General features: G+C 38.5%; 2 protein-coding genes and 1 non-coding gene across 3 annotated transcripts; all 3 read left to right on the plus strand.

Moving 5' to 3' along the window:
- The first annotated feature begins 550 nt into the window (after positions 1 to 550).
- On the plus strand, positions 551 to 3150 carry LOC130739755 (UDP-glucose 6-dehydrogenase 1). The gene is made up of 2 exons (XM_057592146.1): positions 551 to 721; positions 1410 to 3150. The coding sequence occupies exon 2, from the start codon at positions 1434 to 1436 to the stop codon at positions 2877 to 2879; it is 1446 nt and encodes a 481-aa protein (XP_057448129.1). The 5' UTR covers positions 551 to 721; positions 1410 to 1433; the 3' UTR covers positions 2880 to 3150.
- A 3355-nt stretch (positions 3151 to 6505) lies between these two features.
- On the plus strand, positions 6506 to 6665 carry LOC130741481 (U1 spliceosomal RNA). The gene has a single exon (XR_009020377.1). It is a non-coding gene; the product is annotated as a U1 spliceosomal RNA (small nuclear RNA).
- Positions 6666 to 11528: 4863 nt separating this feature from the next.
- Positions 11529 to 14665, plus strand: LOC130739756 (uncharacterized). The gene has a single exon (XM_057592147.1). The coding sequence runs from the start codon at positions 12421 to 12423 to the stop codon at positions 13975 to 13977; it is 1557 nt and encodes a 518-aa protein (XP_057448130.1). The 5' UTR covers positions 11529 to 12420; the 3' UTR covers positions 13978 to 14665.
- Positions 14666 to 25206: the final 10541 nt, after the last annotated feature.

Below are 25206 nucleotides of genomic sequence, written 5' to 3' on the forward strand. Positions count from 1 at the left end.
TCATTATTCACCCACTACCCGTACCTTCACACCTGAAAATATGTTTATCAACAGAACCTCGTGCATCATCCCTCTCAGACCCTCTGCAACCAAAATATACAAGAATGTCGCCATAAGATCACACTGTCCCAACACTCTAAATATTTTAAACTCGTCTGTCAGGCTCTCATTAACTAAGACTGAAACTTCAACTGTTTGGAAATGCACTCATTTCTCATCAAACCCCAATCTTTGAGTGATACGTTTGATATTTATTAAGCAATGTCGGCTTTTGGTATTATAGATGAACTTCCCTCTCCCGCCACCCGCCCGCCCGTCCCTGACAGAGGCACAAAGCTAACCTCATCATATTCTGATGTTGCCAACTTGAACCGAATTACGTCGTCTATAGAAGATACATGTGATCAAACCAAAATTTAGTAAAAACACATGAAGAAGCAAAGATTAGAAAAGCAAAAAACGTGTTGGACACAAGGGCAATGATAATGATGGTAGTAATGCATTTCTCACGGAAACTAATGAAACTATGGTCTATGGGGCTGGGTTAGATCTTGGTGATGACTGGACTGCTTTTTGAAACGCAAATTGCCAAATGCTGATTGATGATGCTACGTGACACACACTCTCTCCCTCTCTCACTATATAAATCCTCACGCGTCTCTCTTTCTTCTCATTCCATTCCATCAGATCTCTCTCTTGCGATCTCAACCTCTCTAACAAGGTAATTCCCATTTCTTCTTCCTTCCAATTCGCTTCTCTGGTTAACAAAGTTTGTTTTTTGCTTCATACCCATTTTTCCTTTTCCAATTGCCTTTCGATTTTGCCTTCTGGGTATTCCTGTTTCTGTCCTCAATTCAAATGCCGACATCGCCATTACCCTTTTGGGTGTGGTTGTTTGTTTCTGAATTGTGGATGGATCGATCTCTTGTTTTGGCTGTTTTCGTTTGAATGGATCGTTGGATCTGATGGCTGAATATATTTTATGTCGAGATTCTGATTCCTCAATTTGTTTTGTCCCTTGTTTCGTGTGTGTGTGTGTGTTTGCGTGTGTTTGTGCATGTGTGTGTAGAAACCGAGGGTGATTCCTGAGCTTAATAGTTCAATAGTTTTTATTTAACCATTCTGCATGTTCTCTCCTCTGGATCTGCAAACTTTTTTGTGATTAACTCACATGAAAATTATAGATCTTGTTCTCCCTGTGATTATACTCATGTTTTTTCATAGTGATCATGTTCTGTAATGTTATATATTTGGATTTGGATGTTGGATGAATTTCATTGTTTGATCTTTCAATTATTCACCTTTGGATCATGATACCTTGTTAGTGGTTAATGAACAATTCAATAGTAAAATTTGAATTTCTTGTGTGTTGTTTTGAGATTGGGGTATTTTTTTTTAATGTGATGCAGGTTGCTGAGGACTAACAAGCGAAAATGGTGAAGATTTGCTGCATTGGAGCTGGGTATGTCGGTGGCCCAACCATGGCTGTGATTGCCCTGAAGTGTCCTGAGATTGAGGTGGTTGTGGTGGACATTGCCACGCCGCGAATCAATGCCTGGAACAGCGATCACTTGCCGATTTATGAGCCGGGCCTTGATGATGTGGTGAAGCAGTGCAGGGGAAAGAACCTCTTCTTCAGCACTGATGTGGAGAAGCATGTTGCTGAGGCTGACATTGTCTTTGTCTCAGTGAACACCCCAACAAAAACTCAGGGTCTTGGAGCTGGCAAAGCAGCTGATCTGACTTACTGGGAGAGTGCTGCTAGGATGATTGCTGATGTCTCCAAATCTGACAAGATTGTGGTTGAGAAATCCACTGTCCCTGTCAAAACAGCAGAGGCAATTGAGAGGATTCTCACTCACAATAGGAAGGGCATCAATTTCACAATTTTGTCTAACCCTGAGTTTCTTGCTGAAGGTACAGCTATTCAGGATCTGTTCAACCCTGATAGAGTCCTCATTGGAGGAAGGGAAACCCCAGAAGGTCAAAAGGCAATTCATACCCTGAGAGATGTTTATGCTCATTGGGTCCCTATTGACAGAATCCTCTGCACCAATCTGTGGTCTGCTGAACTCTCAAAGCTTGCTGCCAATGCTTTCCTGGCACAGAGGATCTCTTCTGTGAATGCCATGTCAGCCCTCTGTGAGGCAACTGGTGCTGATGTCTATCAGGTATCCCACTCAATTGGGACTGACTCAAGAATTGGGCCCAAGTTCCTGAATGCCAGTGTTGGTTTTGGTGGATCTTGCTTCCAGAAGGATATACTGAACCTGGTCTATATCTGTGAGTGCAATGGCCTTCCAGAAGTGGCCAATTACTGGAAACAGGTCATCAAGGTGAATGACTACCAGAAAGCTCGGTTCGTGAACCGGGTGGTTTCTTCGATGTTCAACACAGTCTCAGGGAAGAAGATTGCTATTCTGGGTTTTGCTTTCAAGAAGGACACCGGTGACACTAGGGAGACCCCAGCCATTGATGTGTGCAAGGGGCTGATAGGAGACAAGGCCAAGTTGAGCATTTATGATCCTCAGGTTTCTGAAGAGCAGATCTTGAAGGATCTGTCAATGAAGAAGTTTGATTGGGATCACCCTGCTCACCTTCAACCAACAAGCCCCACTTCCAACAACCAGCAGGTGTCTGTGGTTTGGGATGCCTTTGAAGCAGTCAAGGATGCACATGGTATTTGTATTCTGACCGAGTGGGATGAGTTCAAGACACTTGATTACCAGAAGGTTTATGATAACATGCAGAAGCCTGCATTCGTATTTGATGGCAGGAATGTTGTGGATGACAAAAAGCTGAGGGAAATTGGTTTCATTGTTTACTCCATCGGCAAGCCACTAGACGCTTGGCTCAAGGACATGCCTGCAGTGGCTTAAAGGAGAAGTACAATCTGGAGTTGAATTTGTTGGTGTTTCAGAGAGAATGTGCCCATTTCCTGATATATTATCATGCTATTCTTATAGTTTAGACTTATGTTGCTATTTACTCTTGATGGTACTTTGATTTTATCAGGCTTTATCTTATGTTAGGGCTTCATTGCCTTCATATATTGTCTTTAGCTAGCCAAAAATCTTATTTGTTGACCTGGTTTAATGTAATAAATGAGTATTGGAGGAATTTTTATACAATGGATCATCATTTGTTTTATGTTTCTTTTGTTACTTTTATGGGATGCAATACTCTTTACTTTCTTACACTACCTGCATCCTTTCATTTAGGCCGTATATAAGGTGGACCAACATTTAGGGTATAAGGGGGACCAACATTGCAAGTTCAAGACAGTGCATAAATTAATCAATGTGTAGAGTCAAATAAAAAGATCAGTCCGAGGCAGCTAAAGCTTGGCAGAAATTTATTAATTGTTGATATCCATTGTTTCCTAGCATTGCTAAGTAAATACTAAATAGACATTTTGCATCTCATTTTTTTCCAAATTTCTTACTCACAAGTCACAACCCAATCTAGCCTGCGTCTTGTTAGTTGTTACCTATATTGCATCATCTTAAATGATTGAAAAATAATACATGTCTGCTACTTGCTCTTCTCATCTTCTAGGATTCTATGTCTTGCTTTCATTCGTTACAGTTTTTGCTCAAGGTCTCAAGGAAATATTATATTCCTTTGTAGTCCCAAATTAAAATAATTTTCAATAAACTTCAATAGAAAACAGAAGATGTGGGGTAGATCGGGTTTTACAATGTTTAAATTTCCGCTAACACTTGTGTAAACAAATATTAACACTCATTCTATAAGATAAAAATATGAATGCTTCCTATAAATCAACCCTGTATGGAGTCTAATTTTAGAAATTCGCCCTCGTGGTCATTGACGACAACATGTTGTTATTTTCAGCATCACTGTGCGCTATTTTATTCATTCGTTTTCTTTCTTTAGAATAGACTTGGTTACATGTTATTTTCCATACTTGTCGATTCTTCAGTTTTGTTTTTACTTTGTTTTTTCCATTACAGCCTAAGTTGGTGAAGTGTTTAACATTATTTAACTAGAGAAATATTCTATTCAAGTTCTCAGGGACATTCTTTCTGCATTGTAATTGAAAAATACTTTCTTTATTGGCTCATTCAGTTATTCCTAGTTAATTAAGTTAAAGTGTAGTACACCGATGGGCGTTTGACCATATGCACACAGAAAAGTAATGAGTTAAATTATTATACATATCATCTAATTAAAATCAATCAATTTCTTATTTAATAATTAAATTTAAATTTAAAAATAGTGAAATTGAAAAATCGAGAAGTGTGATAGAGAAGATTCAAGCAATTACGACAATTAAAATCTGACTACCAAGATTATTTTTTGCAAAAAAAAAAAAACCAATAGTAATTTGATCTATAATCAAAAGAACTTTCAACCACTTGGGTGTAATTTGGTCAGATCTAACCTGATGTTCAACCATTGTTGTAGAGCTCAAATAAACCTTACTGGGTAGACTTATCCTGAAGCTTAGGGCTGCTTGAATGCTCAACCATTGTTGTAGTCTCAAAGTCAAAGGGGAATTCCACAGTGAGTTGCGGTGGAGGGGGAGGGGAAATGGCGGTAGGTTTTGTGTGGGATTGGAGTCAGTACTACAAATATAGAGTTGGAAAATAGAGAAGTGTGATCGAGAAGGATCAGGCAATTACAAGGGGGAGAGCGAGGATTAGGACTGAGGAGATGTACCTGGAGATCTAATATAAGCAATGAAGATTCGAGAGATCTAATAATGAGGCAAGGGGAGATGTACTTGGACGCCTTTTTCTAGGGGCAGCTGACTCAGGTCATTAAATACTTGGTAAGCTAGCGAAGATTCTGGCGTAGAACCGGAGACTTGGTTGGCTGAATGCTCTAATGGTCCACAAATTCCAAGGCTTGGAGTTAAGAATCCTTAGTAATGAAGCTTTTACGCCTCCTAGGTTGGGCCTGCTTTGGTTATCTGTTCGACCCACAATATAATGGTCCAAATTTACGCCTATAAAAAAATGGTCCAAATTTGTATTGTCTATGCTATAACATTGCAAATTCATTCTATTAAAGGGTTACTTTGTTTTCTCCTCTATTTAGTATAGTTTGGATAGCCTTTTTGCCTTAATGAATCTTAGTAAGAAGAAGAATGATGCTAAGTGAAAAAAATGAAGGCTAAAGTGTCTCTCAAGAAAATGCCATGATAAAAATGGAGGTGGAGGTGGACCGGAAGATAATATGGCAATTTAAGTCATTAGAAAAGGTTTTATAAAATTATTTTGTATCAAAATAATACAAAATAATTTCCTTCGGGGAATTAACTACGAATTTACGACCATCGGTAAAAAACCGCCAACAATTAGTAGTTTTTATGCAATGTCGGAGGTTGCAATCATTGGCTTAAGAACCTTGAAATTGGAAATCAGATGAAAACCTAATCGCATGAACAATGATTTAAAATGGCAAGATGCATCTGTTTATGATTATGCTTATGCTTTTTCTAGGGTTTGTTTGGGATGTAGGTGGAGGGATTGTCGAGAGCATTTGTAATTTGATCTAAAATCGAAAGGACTTTCAATCAATTGGGCAGTAATTTGGTCATCTAACCTTATGTTTAACCATTGTTGTAAGACCCAAATAAATCTTCCGGGTAGAAACCTGGGTAGATTTATCATGAGGCTGCCTGAATACTCAACTATTATTGTCCTCTCAAAGTCAAAGTGGAATTCCATAGTGAGTTATGGTTGAGGAGGAATGGTGGTAGGTTTTGTGTGGGATTGGAGTCAAAACTACAAATAGGGCAATAGTTTGTAGCAGGTTGGGGTAGTGGTATTGGTTATGAAGAAGGGAAGGAGACGAAGAAAGAACGAAGAACGAAGAACGAAGAACGAAGAACGAAGAACGAAGCTTGCAGATTTTGGGATTTTTTTGGGAGAGATATCATTTAGTATTTTTTGGGAAAAGACTAAATTTAAAATAAGTTACAAAAGACAAAGATCAATTTGACCACTAACCCTTGAATTAATTTACCTTTCTTTTTCTACGTGGTCGTCGTTTCTCTATTTAGAACTCTTACCTTTGGCATTTGCAAGAGGTTGATCCCCAACTCAAACCTTTGGGCTTTGGGACTATTTACAATTGTAATGAATGAATGAACAATTGATCAATATAATTTGCACATGTCTTGCTTGCAGTTAGCTAGCTATACATCCATTGCTTATGCTATGCCAACGACAATTTATTTTTCAAGTCAAGATGTTTTTATGCCATAAATAGTCATGGATTACAAATTAGTAACGTTTCTCATACAAATTAGTAAAGTTTCCTTAGCTTGTCATTTAACAATGTGGCTAGTAAATATATTAGCTGTTGTTTTCTTGATTCATGCATGTGTTGTGGAAGGAACACTACATAATAGTAGTAGCAATCAACATCGCTGTTAGGAAGTAGAGAGCAAAGCATTATGTTCCACATTGCTGAAGCATCTAAGTGTTATGGGTGGAGTCTGCTATAAGAAAGAAGGTAGGGTGAACGTTGAAACATACTTACTTGGACGGGATCAATGGGTGATCATGAATGCCCATGGTCTATGGTGTTGACTTCCATTGCACTTAGGAAGGGTGCCACCCTAAGGTCTACCTAAGTGGTGGAGCCTACGTCATAATTTGTGGTAGTGGGGCCTGCGTTCGCGCGGCCCCTTCCAATACTAGTTCAAGATTTTTTTATTGTATTTGTGGGTCATATCTCTAATGGTATGAATTTGTAAATTTTTGTTGCTTGTTGTCTTCTTATGTGTATTCTCATTTACAAATTTGAAACCTTGATCGGTGGAAGCTGCTATGGTTAATGCCAGAATAAGAAAACCTATCAGATCAAACCATGCCAAGGTTGGGTACATCGGGCCTGCTACTGTCTAAAATGCCAAACACCCTGTTCACAAAGTCCCACACCAGTTAGATTGATTTTGTTCTTTTTTTCCTCATAAATCAATAAAACATACTACCTATATTTCATATCTTAAAAAACATATTATCAGGTTTTTGAAAACCCAATAACTTAAACACAAAAACACACGATTGGATCTTAAAAAAACAGGTTTTCAAAAACATATTCTTTTTTTTTTCACGGGCAAAAAATTCTTAATTAAACATTCAACTCATTTAAAAAAAAGAAATATTAAGTAATACAAAACGAAATCTCATGAATTGCAAATTCTTTTCTTTTATACTACAAATAAACCTCATGAAACTCACCGGTTTCTCTTATTCGTGTGTTTCGCTTCGGCCCATTTAGCATAGCTCTTACAAAAAATAAGTCTTTGTTATAAACAATCAAATCAAATACTTTTTTTTTAGGAACAAATCAAATACTTGTAAAAGGTAAATCCAACAATCACCTTATGGACCTGTTTAAGTCTTCAATAATCATGAATCAACAAAACACATAAATATTTGTTTAGGGGTTTTATCATTTCTTAACTTTTTTATTAGATATTATTGTATTTTCACATTTTCAAGAGACGAGGACCCCACCGAATAAAGAGAGTGATTTTTATTCATACATTTTTTTGAGGTGGTTTCATTCTCATCCCTATCACAATGAGAAAAGATTTCCTGAAGTCGGAGTCTTAATTAAATAAAACAATTCTCATACTTTTTTTTTTACGTAGAAATTGTCATCCCTAAACTTGATAGGATGTAGAACTATATAGGATCACCAGGAAGTAAGTCTGGTTAGTTCCAAACTCAAATACATATTATATTCTATGTTTTATTATCAGAGTATGCTAATTGTCATTGACTAGCTATGGCTTAATAAGAGAATTGATAACCAACAAAACTCTATTTCATCATATTCATATCTTACTAGTTGTAATTGTTTCTATTTCATTGCTTCTTAATTGAATGTATACAACATGTAAAAAGGAGTATCTTTTATCGTCTTAGACAATCATCCCATAATTTTTATTATTGTGCTGAGTTTGTGCAGATAATCTGGAATTCTTTAAGGATCGAAAGCCAATTTATAATTATTAATTGCTTGTCCTTTCCCTTAATTTCTACTTCCTCGGTTATGATTTGGTGCATGTTATGAATGACAAGTAACTAATCAAAAGGGGAAAGAAGAAAGGCACCTTCCCCGCTTTATGTGGGAGTTCTTAAAGAAGAAAACGAAGCATGAACCCTGTTTTTCATGTACATATCTTTACGCAGCATACTTTGGTCATAATGTTGTATCACATGCTATGCCTATGTATGTTACTGTTACCCAATGAGGACTCTCAACTTGCCAACTTTGAAATGATGATATGTTACTTGGAGTTTTAGAAGCAAGAAAAAAATGCAAGGAGAGTGTTTGAACTTTGAACTTATGAATCTCGATTTTCTATCCCATCAATGAAATCCTATCATGTTTATTAAAAATCATTAAATTTATAACTTCCCCACTCATGCCTTTTAATTAACTTAATAAGATTTTATTAGTGAAACAGGAAATTGAAACATCAATTAGAAAAAGAAGATGCTGATTGATTCAACAACTTATGTATGCAAGCTATGCACTAGTAATTGCTCTTAGTGACTGACTACTTACTAATCCTCTGCTTAATTTTGGCATATTTATGCATCATTGTGTTTTGAGGAGAGAAAACATGCGCCAGACATGCTTTATATAGGAACTTGGCCATTTCATTTGCCAACAATGGACCATTATAAAATTAAATGAACTAAGTTAATGCTTTTCAAAACGAAAGAGATCCTCAAGAAATTGGATGTATATTAGTGTAGTTGGCAAGGCATCACTGTCTGTAGTAGCTAATGAAATATGATAACTTGGATTAATTTACATCAGATGGAACTTGAACAGAAACACAAGGAGATATTTGAAAGTAATCTCCATAGTTTTTCTCCATAAGTCAGGTTACTAAAGGCTGGCTTAATCTGAGGTCCTGATGGATTGTATAAATTGAGTTCCAATACAGGACTGATCTCCCCATTGGTGTCTGTTTCTTTCTTCTAATCAAATTGAATTTTGTCATTCATGTTCTTAGAAATGACATGACACAATTTAATTGACGTATGACGTCAGTTGAAGATAGAAGATTTCGGTCTCTTGGTACAAAGTATAAACTTAAAATTGCGTTGTGAATTCTTACTCAATATTAGTTATTTGTGCTTATGGGTATATGAGCTTATACAAACTAGTTTGCTTAAGCCACGCGTTAAATAGTTATGGCTCGCGGGCTAACTCACCAGCTAATCCGCAAATCAATATTTAAGATGTGTATGTGGGACAAGTCGGACTTGTCATGAGATAGATCAATAGAACTAGATTTTGTTATAACGAAACTCTAAATTTCAAAAGAAAAAAAAAACTAATTTTACTCGATTGAAGGTTGATTACTTTTGAAAAATATGAAAAATCGTGTTTTGAAACTAGTCTATAAGGTGTGCTTGTGGGATAAGTTGTGTTTGTTTAACCTACCTTGGATGACCTGACTAATTTATAAACTAAAATTCATCCATAAATCCAAAAAAAATCTGATGAGGTGTGAGTTTAATTGGCTCGAACGATGATAGGTTAATGGACTAGTCATTTGTCATGTGCGCCTTTATGAGTAGTAAATAATAGAGAGTACAATAATTTACCAAACTTTTTATTAAATCTTTATGATATTCTATATGATTTCTAAAATTTATAATTTAAGTAATTAGGTATGAAACTGATATAATTAAATATTTAACTAGTATTTAAAGAAATTAATTAATTATTTATAATTGATTAACTTTATTTATTTTATATATTTAATTAATTATTACATCTTAATGTTTTTTGGTTGCACCATGACATTCAACACAGTCAACAACTATAAGAGCTCAACTATCTACATGTCGTGGATACCTTCTTTGTTGATTTTTTTTAATAGTGAAGTATATCACTTTTAAACTACAAGAAAGTATATCCTCTTGTATTCCACATGTACCATTGATACACTTATTTCCACCAATTTCAACAAAAGTTGCCAAGGTTAAAAATAAATAAATCCATTACTCATCTGAAAAAAATAAAACCACTAATTGCTATTGGTTGAACAAGGTTAACATCAAGGAGCTAGCTCAGTTGCTTGTGAACTTCTTAACATCTAGAATTGTACATAAATATGTGGTTATAAAGTGTAACGCACCAATCTGAGTCACTAACCAATATTGTGACTTCCTTAGACTATGTCGGTTCAGAAAATAAAGCCCAATTAGTGGTGCTGAATACTAAAATAGGAAGAAGAAGAAGAATCATAGTTGCATATTAGTCACAAGCAAAACACATCTCTACAATATTGCTTTGACTTAATCCAAGGGAAGCAGTTATACACTTCCGGAGCACCAAGCATCCACCTAATTCACAGTGCTAGAAGAAGAATCTACCACACACTTTCTTCATGTTATAAGATTAATGAACTAAGAACATTGTCTTGAACTCATTTAGTGACAAAATAGTCATGCCAATTAATAAATTAAAATACCATGGGCGAAGATGATTTCAAGATTCGGACTCTATTATGTTATCCTACTACTCCCTCCGGTCCTATTTATAAGCATGAAAGAGAAGAAAAATCTTGGTCCTTTTTATAAGAACCAAATGAAAGTTTGAGCTATAGTAATTATTTTTTTCCAATGATGCCCTTATTAATTCTAACTTGTAGAATGTGTCTCATTAATTATTTTCTCTCTTTCCCACTTTCCAACACGAATAACAAAGGGTAATTTTGGAAGTTTATTTTGATTCAAGACAAATTTAATACATTTTATCTAGTTTTACTACATTTCTTAAACTATGTGAATTTTTTTTTGTTGCTTATAAATAGGACCGGAGGGAGTATTTAATTTCACATTGATGATTTAGATAAAGACCTTAACAATTAAGATTGTTAAAATTTTATCACAATTGCACATAATATAGAAATCTTGGATGATTATAAATTAATTTGGTAGGAACACATTTCAGGAATTTAATTATAAATTAAAATGAATATATTCCCAATTGAGTAAAGTAATCAAATTGACCTCATGAGAATGAGCTATTAAAATATGATGATCCTATGATTTTATATTACCATTTTATAAACTAATTTCCATGTCTCTTCCAATATTTTATCAGGTACCAAAACTTGGGATGCAGATAAATCTCTACTTAGTCCTTACCATTCCTTCCAAAAACTAATATCTATATTCCTTACAATTTTTAACTTTCTAAATTCATGTTTTCATGTAACCAGAGCCGTTTGATTAAGATTGTTCTACTCGGATTTTAAATTTATATTTACCGTCTGATCTTGATGAGTTATATAAACGACAATCATAGTCAAACAATTCAGATCCATTGAATGTGTAAATGTAGAGTATCTTTGACCGTATAGATAACAAAGTCTCAAAAACTAGAGTCTCAAAAACATGGTGAAGGTGAGCATAAGGGATATGGAGAAGATATGAGGAATAGAGGGTATTAAAACCATAAGGTCAGGGTAAATAAAAACCAATAAATGGAATTAAACAAGACATCATTTTCAAGAGTGGAAGTGAAGAAGGTGAGGTCCAAACAATAACGGTTGGAGATTCTGACCTTTCACTTGTGCAAGCAAAGCATAGTAGTAAGCAGTAAGCAGAAGAAGCAGAAGAAGCAGAAGCAATTTAAGGCATAGTTTGGATGTTTCAGTTTTTGGTTTGCCAAATCTGGTACTCCCCGCAGGCCTAGAGATCCTCAAAAACCAAACAAACAAACAAACCTCAAATCCTGGCCGTCCAAATGAACACCGAATTGTTCTCAACTGAGTACACGTGCTTCCTATCATTCCTTGCAACAACACCCTCTTTGCTTTAACAAACACCACCCTTTTCTTCCATGCATGGAATTCTAGTTCTAATTCTCCTCCAACTACAACACCACACAACCATGGTTTGGTTACTTCTTCTAGCACCACTAGCAGCTATTAGCAACCCCATTTCTTCAAAATTTGATTTTACCTATTAAATTTGTTTTCTTAGGGAATGGAAATTAAAGGGTAGAGACCCTTCTCTCTGTTCTTGTGCCCTTTTTTTTTTGTTGTTGTTGTGGGTCTGATCTTGTTGTACTTGTAGCAGAACTGTCACATCTGAACGCTTTTTGATTCTCTTCTGTTCTGTTCTGATCATCACCTGGTTAAAAACCAAGAAGCTTCGTGATCTGTTTCTGAACTTGATCTCAATTTGTCCCTTTCTTCTCTCTCTCACTCTCTCACACTCTCTCTCAATCTCGCTCTCTGTCTCTACCCTCTTTATACTCTGCCTTCAACCGCTTGCTCTGCTTTCAAGGAATGTGCTTAGTTTTTGTGAGGTAAGTGTTGTGGTTTGCTGATCTTGATTTGTTTTGCTGGGTGTATAATTGAATTGAATCAGATTCGTATCAATCAATATCGATCGATCAATGGAGGAGAGGAAGTTTGTGTGCAAGTACTGCAGCAAGAGGTTCCCTTGTGGGAAATCTCTTGGTGGACACATCAGGACCCACATGATGAGTGAGCATTCAGCTCAAGCCAATGAAGCTTCTGCAGAGAGAAGAAGTAATGCTGCTATGCTCAAGCTTGATGCTGCTGAGAGGAAGAGGAAGAGGGAGTCAGGGTATGGTGGCGGAGGAGGAGGAGGAGGAGATGACGGCGGCGGCGGAGGAGGTGGTGGTGCTGGTGGGAATCTCATGTATGGGCTGAGGGAGAATCCCAAGAAAACCACCAGGTTTGTGCATTCCAATGCCACTTCCTCGCAAATGGAGAAGTTCTGCAAAGAATGTGGGAAAGGTTTTCCATCATTGAAAGCTCTATGTGGTCACATGGCTTGTCACTCTGAAAAGGACAGAGGAACCAATCTCAGTGAGAAGCAGAAATTGGTTATGGATACTCAATCTGATACTGAAACCTCTGGTCCAACTCATCCAAGGAGATCGAAGAGGATGAGGTTCAACTTCAACAACAACAACAACAACAACAACAACCTCACCAACCACCACCCTTCTTCTTCTCTAGCAAATGGTTCATCTTCTGTGTCAGAAGTTGAGCAGGAACAAGAGGAAGTTGCAAGATGTTTGATGATGCTGTCTAAGGATTCTAGCTACAAGGGTCGTTTTGCTTTGGTTACAGATTCATCTGATAACAATTCTGTTGTTCTTGAAGCTAAGTCACCTTCTGTTACTTTCAATTTTGGTAAGAACTTTGTGTCCAATGCTTATGAGCTTGTGGAACAGAAGAAGAAGGTGCACAAGGATACCAAGTTGAAGTCTTCTGCTGAAATTGGTTATGATTCTGATAATTCTGATTCTGGGTATTTCAGATATGGTCCCAAAAAGGTGGACTCAGATGAAGAATCAAGTGATGGGTTTTTCAGGAATGAAGTTAAGTCCTCTAAAGTTGGATACTTGTCTGGGTTTGATGGCTATGATGTTGAATCAAGGAAGATGATGATGCTGAGCAGAGGAAGTAAGAAACTGGTTTTAGAGGATTTGGACAATGAACACAGCAAGTTTGGTTCAAGGAAGAGGCTCACCTATGATTCTGTTGGTCAAAAGACAGAAGCTTTGGATCATGGTGGTGGAAAAGGGTGGAAGAAGAATCATGGGTTGTTTACTAATGAAAGGGACAATAATGGGTCTGGCTCTGAAGATTCTGCATATGAGAGTGATGAAAACAGCACAGACAGTGATTCTTATCCTGCTACAAAGCCTCACAAGAACCTGAATGTGAAGAAATGCAATAGCAGCAAGGGGAAGAAGAAATTGAAGTCAAAGAAAAGCAAGGAACATGAGTGCCCAATTTGCAACAAGATTTTCAGGTCAGGGCAAGCTTTGGGAGGTCACAAAAGATCCCATTTTGTTGGAGGTTCTGAAGAGAACACTCTTGTGATTAGACCAGGTGCTGCTGCAGCTCCTGCTCCTGCTGCTGTTGCTGTTCCTTGCTTAATTGATCTTAATCTTCCTGCTCCTGTTGATGAATAGGGAAATGTTCATCCTGGTTATGAAGCATAATTTTGAAGTGAAGACTATTGAGGTAGCTGAATGAAAATGTCTGGAATTCTAAATTGGTTTTGTCTTTATGTGATGAAAGCAATGACAATGTACAGACAAGTGGGTAATTGGTTCTTTTTTTGTTCCTAAATCCTAAGGTCTTAGATCCATTATTTTGGTAGGAGGTAGCTGTTTTTTCTTTACATGAGCATGACAACTTCACTAGTCTCTCAATTGGATTTTTTTTCACCTTCCTATGTTGAAGTAAAGCCATACTCTTGGAAATTATATTCATTTGCTGCAAAAGTTTAGTGCTTGTAGCTGGTTCAATGAGTTTTGTCTTTTGATGTCAGGGTTTATTGGCCAATGTACCTATGAACCATGATAATCTTGTAGTTAAATAATAGTATTTCATCTTGAATCTAGAGTCCAGTTCTCAGTTCCTCTTTTCATTCTGTGACTTGTCTTATAGGAGCCGTGTTATGGAAGAAAGGTCTTGTTTCTCTCTCTCTAATGGTGAACACTGAACAATACATGGCTTTTAGTTACGTGTTGTTCTTAAATAGTGCCATGAAAGTGGTTAAAAAAACAAATTCATACATTCTTATATCTTGTTTTTATTCCATCTCAATTCCAATTATATATATATATATATATACATATTTTTTATCACATCATATCTCTTATCTTTTTTTTTTTCTTCTTTTTTCACTCTTAGTGTGGGTGGAAATAGAGTGAAAACATTGAAAAAATTGTTCTCAGAGGTAGGAGAGAGTCATTTCCAAGGCTAAGTGATTGTATAAAAGTTTAGAAGTATGTATTTTTTCTTTAGTTTTAGGATACAAAGCATTAAAAGTCAAATCAATAAAATATAGGATTGCGGATAAAAGTATTTTCTCATACTATTCCATTAAAAGTATTTTCGCTTAGTTGAATATTAAGGCTTTTGATTACTAAACTATTCACATTTTAAGTTATAATAATATTTCGGATTATGCATCATCTGATCTTAAAGTGTTTGAATGTTTGAATATGAGATTTCTTTAAGCGCCGGTAACTCAAATCACCCAAAACATGGATAATGGTGTTCTTAAAGTAAAGTAACTTTCTTTTTCTTCTATTTTACAAAATACAAGAGTTCCTTTAACAAATAGCCAATCACCATGGTCAACCGATTATGCTAGTGAAAGTCTAAGAGGAGGAGGATACCAATTTCCCACACTGAAAATATCTTTTTCAACTAGCTTGTCATATGTTCCTTTGCCATTGAAAAAGAGCAAGTGGTTGTTGTGGGATTAATCTTTAGGTTGAAGACTTGACGAGGGAGAGGGATGATTAGTGGTGTAGAACCATGACGAAACAAGCTTCAATAATATTATTCAAAGATAAAAAATTTGTGGGTTGAGGTGGTTGTAAGGTCACCTACCAGTTAAGGTAGCAAACCTTATAATTGCTCCATATATTCCTTTCTAACATATAGATCTTGATGGCACGAGAATTTGTATGCTTTTTTGCTCTTCATGTCAATTCTCTTATACTTTGCTGCCTACACATCAATTTTTTTACTCCTTGCGGTATATGAGAGGACCACTTGGTATTTTATTACTCTTGGGACTCACATGTGGGCTTGGTGAAGTTGAATCCACAGGCACTCAAGAAGAATCAAAGCCCGTATATCAACAGAATTATTTGCTCATATGGGATGTGGAATCAATGCAAGTGGTACCTTAATTTGTGCAATTAGATTGATCAGTAAATAAGAGACTGGTAGAATTTTTTGTCCCTCAGTAGGTAAATGCAATTAATTGACAGAAGAATGAAATAGATATTTATTTCAATTGTCATGTACATTTTTGTCATATTTTAATGTAATGTGGAGTGGAAGCTACAATAATAACAAGTAGGTGGTCATGAACCACGAGTTGCGGCGTGATAGTTCTCACTTCATTTTTTAACTATGAGGTCGGAATTCGATTATCACCCATATGAATGAAGCATATTTTGGGATTAAAAATTCGTGACAAGAGCGGTGAATTCCTCTATAGAGGGATGGTATTGTTTAGTGTAATTGAAACTGAAGATTTGAGTAAGTTGGTGATGAGTGGTTCAGGGTCATGATGGTTAGTGAACAAGGACATGTGTTGTCTCTATTAATGCTCATAAGTGAATGGTAAACAAGCAACTTTTCTGACTTTCTTCTTGTTAAGACAAAAATGTGAACAGTGATTGTTGTGATTGCTCCAGAGGAGATATCACATAACACAGGGCTATTTAGCTTTGTCAATTTATTGACTCAAGTTTTCTATCTATTCAACAGTGAAGTTTGGATTTGTGGATTCCTCTTAATGGAACATTTTTAAGTGGTGGAGCATGTGTGAAAACCCCATTTGTGGAAAAAAGCATTATCTCCCAATGTTACAGTCTTGTGGAAGAAAAAATCACACAGAATATACTTGCTTTTCAGATAAGGTGTTAGTTTACAAGGAACTTTCCATCTTTATTATTTCTCTTCATTTTCACACTCAACTCTTTCCAGTCTGTGTTAGTTAATTTTGGAAGGAAGAATATTGTCCTTTGCATTATGAAATAGCATGGCCACTGCTTTGACAGAGCATGAATTAAGTAAAAATATCATGGTGGAGATAGCTGGGCTAAAAAGAGCTCAGGGAATTTAATTAGAAGGAACAATTATTATTTTCTCTATCACTCTCTCCCCCTTTGATTAATAAATACTATATGTCTTTATTCATATACATAGGATGATCCCAAAAATTAAAAAGAATATCATAATTAGTTTCTAACTTCTCTAACCCAAACAAATAACTAACAGATTAATTGTACACAGCTAACATTCAACTATGATTTTAATAAGGCACTAAAGTTGGAAGATATATGTCCAAGGCTTTCACTTAAATACCCTACAAATCACAAGAATATTGTCATTTCATAAGATAACATGTCAATTCTAGTTTCCTCAAATTGATTCAAGTGTCATATGTCAGTACCAGTTAGCAAATATTCTTACCAAACATTTTCCCAAGGCTCATTGCCTCATTCCTAATCCATTCAACCCAATTTGGGAGCCTTGGACATATACCTCCTAACTTGAAGAGCCATATTACAATCATAACTGAATGTTGGCTTGGTTTTTTTTTAATAGTATAATAGATGGGGGCACAAGGGGTGCCCCAACCCATGTACAAGAAACAAAAAAAGAAAGAAAAAACAATACCCAGCAGAGATTTCAGGGATATCCAATCTCTAGATAAAAGCTACTAAGAACTAACAGCAGTTATAAGTGAACCTGCACATAAAATAAACCACTAGTTTAAACACAAACGAGCTCAACAGTTCACCACAAAAGTAGGAAAAAGGAATATAGTAGGTGTTCCTCAAACCGCTGTTCAAGCTATCAAAGGCTTTCCAAACAGATTAGCGGATTAGAAGCCCACTCGTATGGAGAGAAGCAAAAATCTTTAACTCTTCCTTTAAGCCACAACCAAGATTTGTGTTGTATCGAATCCAAGGACAAAGAGAATTCTGCTGTTTCACCTTGGAAAATTAACCTGTTTCTAGTATTCCATAGGTACCAAATAGTTGATAGCCAGATAAAGCTCATCCCTCTCCTTCGGTCCCTTACACTGCAGCTCTCTTGAAATGACAGGAAATGCAAATTTCCTGCTTCAGGCATAGCTATGATGAACCCCAACCATCGGAAGATCCGATTCCATACACCCCATGAATAAGTATGTAACACCCCGATTTCGGTGGCGTCACTTTAGTAACCAAAAGAAAATACTTTAAGCGGAAAAACGTGAATTATTTTTTTTCGACAATATAACTAAAGACAAAAAGCAATAAAACTCCCCAACAAAAGATAAAAGGAACTACTATACAACTATATATACATGCCTCGTGTCGGGTGACAGAAAAGAGTAACGCCCGAAGGCAATATGTACAGTCCAAGATGAAGATACTGTGTCCGCAACACTAACCTACAAAAACTGAGAGCAAGTTGGCCCAGCGGCCTAAGAAAAGACCCCCTAAATCCAACCAGCTCTCTGTGATCTCCATAGGAAACCACACAAAAGCTACCGGTAGGAAAACTACCCTGTCCCCAAAACGGAAGCATGACGGTCAGAGCATCGACACAACTCCTACACTATCTGTAACACCCCAATTTCTCAACTGAGGAGTCACATTAGTAACCTAACAAAGTCTAAGGACCAATCTGCAATCCCTAAAAACCAAGGGAATTTTTTTTCCTGTAAGACAACTAAACACTTCGGCTAAAAGGTTGGAAACATACCATAACTTTATTTAGATAACTTGTTTCCCGATATACAGTAATAATAGTTTACAATACTATAAGTAAGGTTCAGAATAAACATGCGCACTTTAACAGTGGCGGAAGCAAGACTTTAATAACAGAGTTCTCATAAAGTAAAAGAGACTCCAACATAATCCACAAGAAGAGAAGCAAAGCTGCTTCTCATACCTCTACTCCACCGCTTACAACTCGATCTCCAACTCGAGTAGCTATGCCTCGGCGGAAGGATCTCCATCGCCTAATAGCGTTAAGCGCCCAAACAACAAGTAGCAAATAGAAAGGGTTAACTCCATGCAATTACCATGTATAAAAGAGAAAAATCATGCTGTTCGAATTTAATTACCTGGCATGGTAAATAACTAGCAACATAACTCAACTCATATATCAACAACTTAAACATAAATCGGACTTAGATAATAATAACCTCAACAATGTAACATCAAATCAGATATCAATAAACCAATACGAAAATCCAACAACATAGGGTCAGGTGTTAGTTCCCTATAATGCAACTATATGCTGCTAACAAAATGGATCGATCAATATCGTCTCTCAAGACGGGACAATGATAGGACACACCTCCTCATCGCCACTTATAACGTCATACATGACGGGACAATCATAGGACACACCTCCTAATCGCCACTTAACGTCACACAAGACGGGACAATCATAGGACACACCTCCTGATCGCCACTTAGCATCTCGCAAGATGGGACAATGATAGGACACACCTCCTCATCGCCACTTGACTCAAGCCCTATATGCCAAGTCAGACAATAACAAAGCCCACCCAAGGACCAATCCAAAGTAACCACATGTTCCATCCACTAGGAAGCAGTAACGACAGAAACCAGTAAACGGCCGAAGCCTCTCAAAAAAACATTTTCCAAATTCAGCATAATAATCATAATCATCTGCCAATCAATATAAACATCTTCATCTCAAACACAGGCAGTGCGATAAAAGCATGCAAGACTCAAAGACGCTCTAAAACCGAGTTACCCTTACCTTCGTGAGTAGAAGTTGGGCATGGAAATTGCGAACCTAGAACAAAGAAAACACAATCATCAACACAAGCTTCACTAGGAGCAACACGATCTACTAATACTAATCGAAATCGTAAAGAAAGCCTCTAAAGCTTCAGAGTTCCTACTTAGGCACAAATTGACAACGGAGACTTCGTTCGCTAAAACGAGCATAACTCGAGCTACAGAACTCAGAATGACACGAAACCGGCGCCAAAATTTCGACAATTGAAAGAGCTACGCAATGGCTCAGGTCATAGAGACCCAAAAATTATTTTTGGACACGGTACCCAAGCAATTAGGTTTCGGCCACTATGGAAAATAGGGTTTTCGAACTTTTTCTTCGATCTAAATCAATTCACAAGGTAGTTTTAGGGTAAAACTAAGGCAAAGAAATTGTCGGAACAATTTTCGGACAATCGGGTCGAAATACGACTATCCAGGGGCATTTAGGTCCAAAATAAAGGCTCAAAACTTCAAAGTTATCAGTTCGGAAAACAAATTTGACAGCAACGATCCTCATGATATCCGTGACAACAAATCCTAAAGGCACGAAGTCAGATTAAGTCTTTTCGACAATAAAGTTTCGAAATGTGAGACAAAAAGAGTTTTGAGTCAATTTTTCAGATCCTGGACAACTGAATCGCAATCAGAGTTTACTGACAGAGGTTTTAGACTCAGGGGAACATAAGGAACATAACCCAAGCGAGAAATCAGAGAAATCGGACAATTTTAGAAAAAGCTCAAAACTTAGAGCACAGAAACGACTTCAGAAACTCAGCAGAAACAGAAATCAGAGGCAGGATTCATGATAGTTACCTCGATACCTAGAAGTAGGGACGAACTGCACGAAGATTGGTCAAGTTTTCGCGGAAATCTCCTCCCCCCTTGCTCCCCACGAAATCAGCCACAAATGGAAAGAAAATGAGAGGATTTTGCTTTTTCGCGCTATTTATAGGCGGGTGAAATCGCGGGAAAATGAAAATTTCGCGATTCCGATTTTTGCAGCACGATCACCGAGAAATTCTAAGAGAGATTCTGGCGTCAGAATTCCAGAACTCAAAACAAATATCTAGGATTTGGGAAAAACGATATCGAAAAACTCAAAAGCGGTGTCGGTTAATCTGCCCCGAAAAACTACTTTTTGCTGTGATGCTCAAACGACAAAACTTCCAACTGAAGAAAGATTGGAAACGTCGAAACAAGTCTGGCAACATGGACGGAATCTTCGTTAGAAGTCCCGAATAGAAAAAGTCTTCATCCATTGCTCGAAAATAGGGTTTCGAAGCAAAGAAATTAGCGTCGGCGGACATCCGAAAAGTGAAACCTATCGTGCGTACAGTCCAGAGTTCCGAAATGAAACGCTGGTCGAAGGAAAAATAAAGAAAATCTTTAAATTTTCCAAGGATTCGAAATCTCACTTAAAACGTTGCTCTAAAGCGAAATTAGCCTATTCTGGACACGCTTGCCATAAGGCGGGTGTGCAGACGACTCGCTCTAATTCCTAAAATGACTACGCAACATTCCTCAAGCAATTCCTGAACTTTCTTCTTCATTAATCTTTCTCAAATATCAAACTCCTGTCACGCTTACACTGATTCTACGCGTGAGTCGGAAATTAGCTTGTTCTGAAAATCCAGGTCTTACAATACTACCCCCCAAAAAGAAAGTTTCGTCCTCGAAACTTAAGGCTCAGTGAAGAGTTCCGGATACTGTTCCTTCATCCTCTCTTCTAGTTCCCAAGTAGCATCGCCCGTGACTTGGTTCCAAATCACTTTTACCAGAGGAACCTGCTTGTTCCTCAACTGCTTGATCCTACGTTCCTCAATCCTCATTGGGGCCACTTCAAAAGACAAGTTGTCTCTAAGCTGAATATCATCTTCCTTGATGATGTGAGAGGGATCAGGAATATACTTCCTCAATTGTGACACGTGTAGCACATCATGAATCTTGGAAAGAAAAGGTGGCAACGCAATCCGATAAGCTACTTTACCGACTCGCTCGATAATCTGATACGGTCCAATGAACTTCGGTGTCAGCTTCCTCGAATTTATCGCTCTTCCCACTCCGGTAGTTGGTGTCACGCGAAGAAACACATGGTCTCCCGCCTCAAACTCTAACTCTCTCCGTCGTGTGTCAGCATAACTCTTCTGTCGACTCTGTGACGTCCTCATCTTCTCTTGTATTTGCTTCACTTTCTCAGTAGTTTGTTGTACTAATTCAGGTCCAACGAGAAGATGTTCGCCATCTTGAAACCAACATAAAGGAGTTCTACATCTCCTCCCATACAAAGCCTCATAAGGTGCCATTCCAATACTAGCATGAAAACTGTTGTTATAAGTAAACTCGATCAACGGCAACAGCTCATCCCAGCTTTCTTGACTATCCAGAACACAGGCTCGCAGCAAGTCTTCCAATGACTGTATTGTCCTCTCTGTCTGTCCATCCGTCTGAGGGTGATAGGCAGAGCTCAACCTCAACTTCGTCCCAAGCGCCTCGTGCAACGCCTTCCAGAAATGCGAAGTAAACTTCGGATCTCTGTCAGAAACAATACTCGATGGTACTCCATGAAGTCGTACAATCTCAGCGACATACACTTTTGCAAGTGCCTCCACATTGAACGTGGTCTTCACCGGTATGAAATGTGCTGACTTCGTCAGACGGTCCACAATGACCCAAATGGAATCAAATCTCTTCCTCGTAGCTGGCAAAGCTACCACGAAATCCATAGAGATACTGTCCCACTTCCACTCCGGCACATCAAGTGACTGTAACATACCCGCAGGCTTTTGATGTTCTATCTTCGCCTTCTGACATGTCAGACATGCCGCCACAAACTCTGCTACATTCTTCTTCATTCCTGGCCACCAAAAATTCAACTTTAGATCTTGATACATCTTTGTCGATCCCGGATGAATACTCAATCTGCTCTTGTGACCTTCGTCAAGAATCATCCTTCTCAACTCCATGTCCAATGGTACGCAGACACGTCCTTTGCAACGCAGAATGTTGTCGGTTCCTACCTCAAAATCCGGCGCTTTTCCCAAAATGATCAAGTTCCGTTTCTCGATCAGCTCCTCATCTAACAGTTGTTTCACCTTGATCTCGTTCAGAAAATCACTAGTGATCGTCACCATCCCAAAGCTCAATTTTCCAGGTGTCACTTGCATACCCAAACTGAGGTCGCGAAAAGTCTCGATAAGTTCCAATTCCTTAATCATCAACGATGAAACATGAATTGTCTGGCGACTCAGTGCGTCTGCTACAACATTTGCTTTTCCTGGGTGGTACAACAAAGTGAAATCATAGTCCTTGATGAATTCCACCCAACGCCTTTGTCTCATATTCAGATCCTTCTGATCGAACAGGTACTTCAAGCTCTTATGATCACTAAAAACAGTGAAAGTGCTCCCATAGAGATAGTGCCTCCAAATCTTGAGCGCAAATACCACAGCCGCTAACTCCAAATCGTGCGTAGGATAGTTCCGTTCATGTATCTTCAATTGCCTTGAAGAATAAGCCACAGCCTTTCGGTGTTGCATCAACACACAACCCAAACCTTGGTACGAAGCATCGCAGTAAACCTCGTAGGGTTCCTTCTCTTGTGGTAATGTCAGAACTGGCGCGGTCGTCAAACGCTTCTTCATATCTTGGAAACTCTGTTCACAATCCTCTGTCCAAGCAAAAGGTTGGTTCTTCCGGGTGAGTTTCGTCAATGGTCCTGCAATCTTAGCAAAACCTTCGATGAATCGTCGGTAATATCCAGCTAAACCGATGAAACTCCTTATATCTGTCACAGTCTTAGGACGCTCCCATGCAAGTACCGCTTCAACTTTACTGGGATCCACAGCAATGCCCTCCTTTGAGATGACATGCCCTAAAAACTTTACTTCTTCGAGCCAAAATTCACACTTTGTCGCGTTAGCATACAATACCTTCTCCCGAAGAACTTGTAAAACTTGTCGCAGATGCTCCTCGTGTTCTTCACGATTCCTTGAGTAGATCAAGATGTCGTCGATGAACACCACAACGAAGCGATCCAAGAATGGATGAAAGATCCTATTCATGTAGTCCATGAATACAGCTGGTGCATTCGTAACTCCAAACGGCATCACCAAGTACTCATAGTGCCCATAGCGTGTCCTAAACGCCGTCTTTTGAATATCCTCATCCTTGACTCTAATCTGGTGATATCCCGATCTCAGGTCAATCTTCGAGAAAATAGCAGCACCCTTCAACTGATCCATCAAATCGTCAATCCTTGGCAACGGATAACGGTTCTTTATCGTGACTTTGTTCAACTGTCGATAATCCACACAAAGTCGCGATCTTCCGTCTTTCTTCTTCACAAGCAGCACTGGCGCTCCCCACGGAGAAACGCTAGGTCGGATAAACCCCTTCTTGGTTAAATCTTCGAGTTGACTCTTCAGCTCAGTCAGTTCTGCCGGTGCCATACGATACGGTGCGATTGATATAGGTCCAGTGCCTGGGACTATATCAATTGTGAACTCCATATCTCTGACCGGAGGTATTCCAGGTACGTCTTCGGGGAACACATCCTCGAAATCTTGCACAACAGCAATTCCGTGTACTCCATTCTCCTTAGCTTCCACCACGGTTGTAGACATGAGAGAACTCAAAGCTCCTTTCCTCAAAGAAAGCTTTGAAAAGTACGAGTTCAGGAACTCAGCGAGTCCAGCATCGGGAAAGATAACTACCTTATTGGCGCAATCAAGAAGAACATGATGATGGGACAACCAATCCATGCCTATGATCACATCCAATCCCTTGAGAGGTAAACAGATTAAGTTTGCTACAAACTTCTTATCTAGGTACATCCAAGGACATTCCAGACATGCAGTGTTAGTTACTAGACTCTTAGATGCAGGGATAGACACTGTCAAGTCAAACGGTAGCTTTGACACTTCTAGCTTTAACCTTGCCGCACAAGCTATATCTATAAATGAATGCGTAGCACCAGAATCAAATAGCGCGATAAGGGAATTACCCGCAATCTCGCAGGTACTGCGGATCAGACCATCGTCTTCCTCAGCTTCAGTTCCACTGATCGAGTAGACCCTTCCACCAGCAGTAGGCCTCCTAGCCCCAGCAACATTTGCAGCAGCCTCAACTTTAGGAATCCTGCACTCTGCAGCAGTGTGGCCTGGCTTGTTGCAGTTCCAACACGCCGCAAGACTCTCAGAACAGTGGTTGGCATAGTGCCCCTTTTTGTTGCACCTGAAGCAAGTCACATCCTCCCGATTCCCAGATGGGGTTCTTAGTGCAATTGCATTTCCACCAGTAGGATAAAAGGACCCAGAAGTTGTCCCCCTACCCTGAGGACGAACATACGGCTTCTTCTGGAAATGCCTACCCTTGTCACTTCTTCCTTGGTTAGTCCTAGCCGGACCTCCACTTCCTTGGTAAGGCTTGTTCAGACCTTGGAATTTGCCCCTTGCATTATCAATGGCCTCAATCCCCTTGGTCTTCTCCACCAGCACTTGGTAGCGATTCAGTCCTAGCGGTTGCACCGCCCTCTGCAGCTCATAACACAGCCCCTCAATGAATCGCTCACACATGTAGCCTTCATCAATCTGTCCTCTAAAGTAACGGAAGTGTTTAGCCAACGACTCCAACTTTGCAGCATACTCAGCAACGGTCATGCCTCCTTGACGGAGTCTCAGAAATTGTGCTTCCTTAGCGGCTCTAGCACTTCTAGGAAAGTACTTGTCCAAGAAAGCTCCACGGAAACACTCCCAAGTGATGGCTTGATGGTCAGCCTCCATCATAGCCCTAGCCCCACGCCACCAATACTCAGCTTCACCCGTTAGCAGGTAGGTTGCATAATCAACTTTCATCTCT

Source organism: Lotus japonicus, chromosome 2, assembly GCF_012489685.1.
Source record: "Lotus japonicus ecotype B-129 chromosome 2, LjGifu_v1.2".
Lineage (NCBI taxonomy): Eukaryota > Viridiplantae > Streptophyta > Magnoliopsida > Fabales > Fabaceae > Lotus > Lotus japonicus.

Bases quoted from the DNA above. Each gene is read 5' to 3' on its own strand.
- LOC130739756 (XM_057592147.1), top strand. From the start codon at position 12,421: ATGGAGGAGAGGAAGTTTGTGTGCAAGTACTGCAGCAAGAGGTTCCCT.
- LOC130739755 (XM_057592146.1), top strand. From the start codon at position 1,434: ATGGTGAAGATTTGCTGCATTGGAGCTGGGTATGTCGGTGGCCCAACC.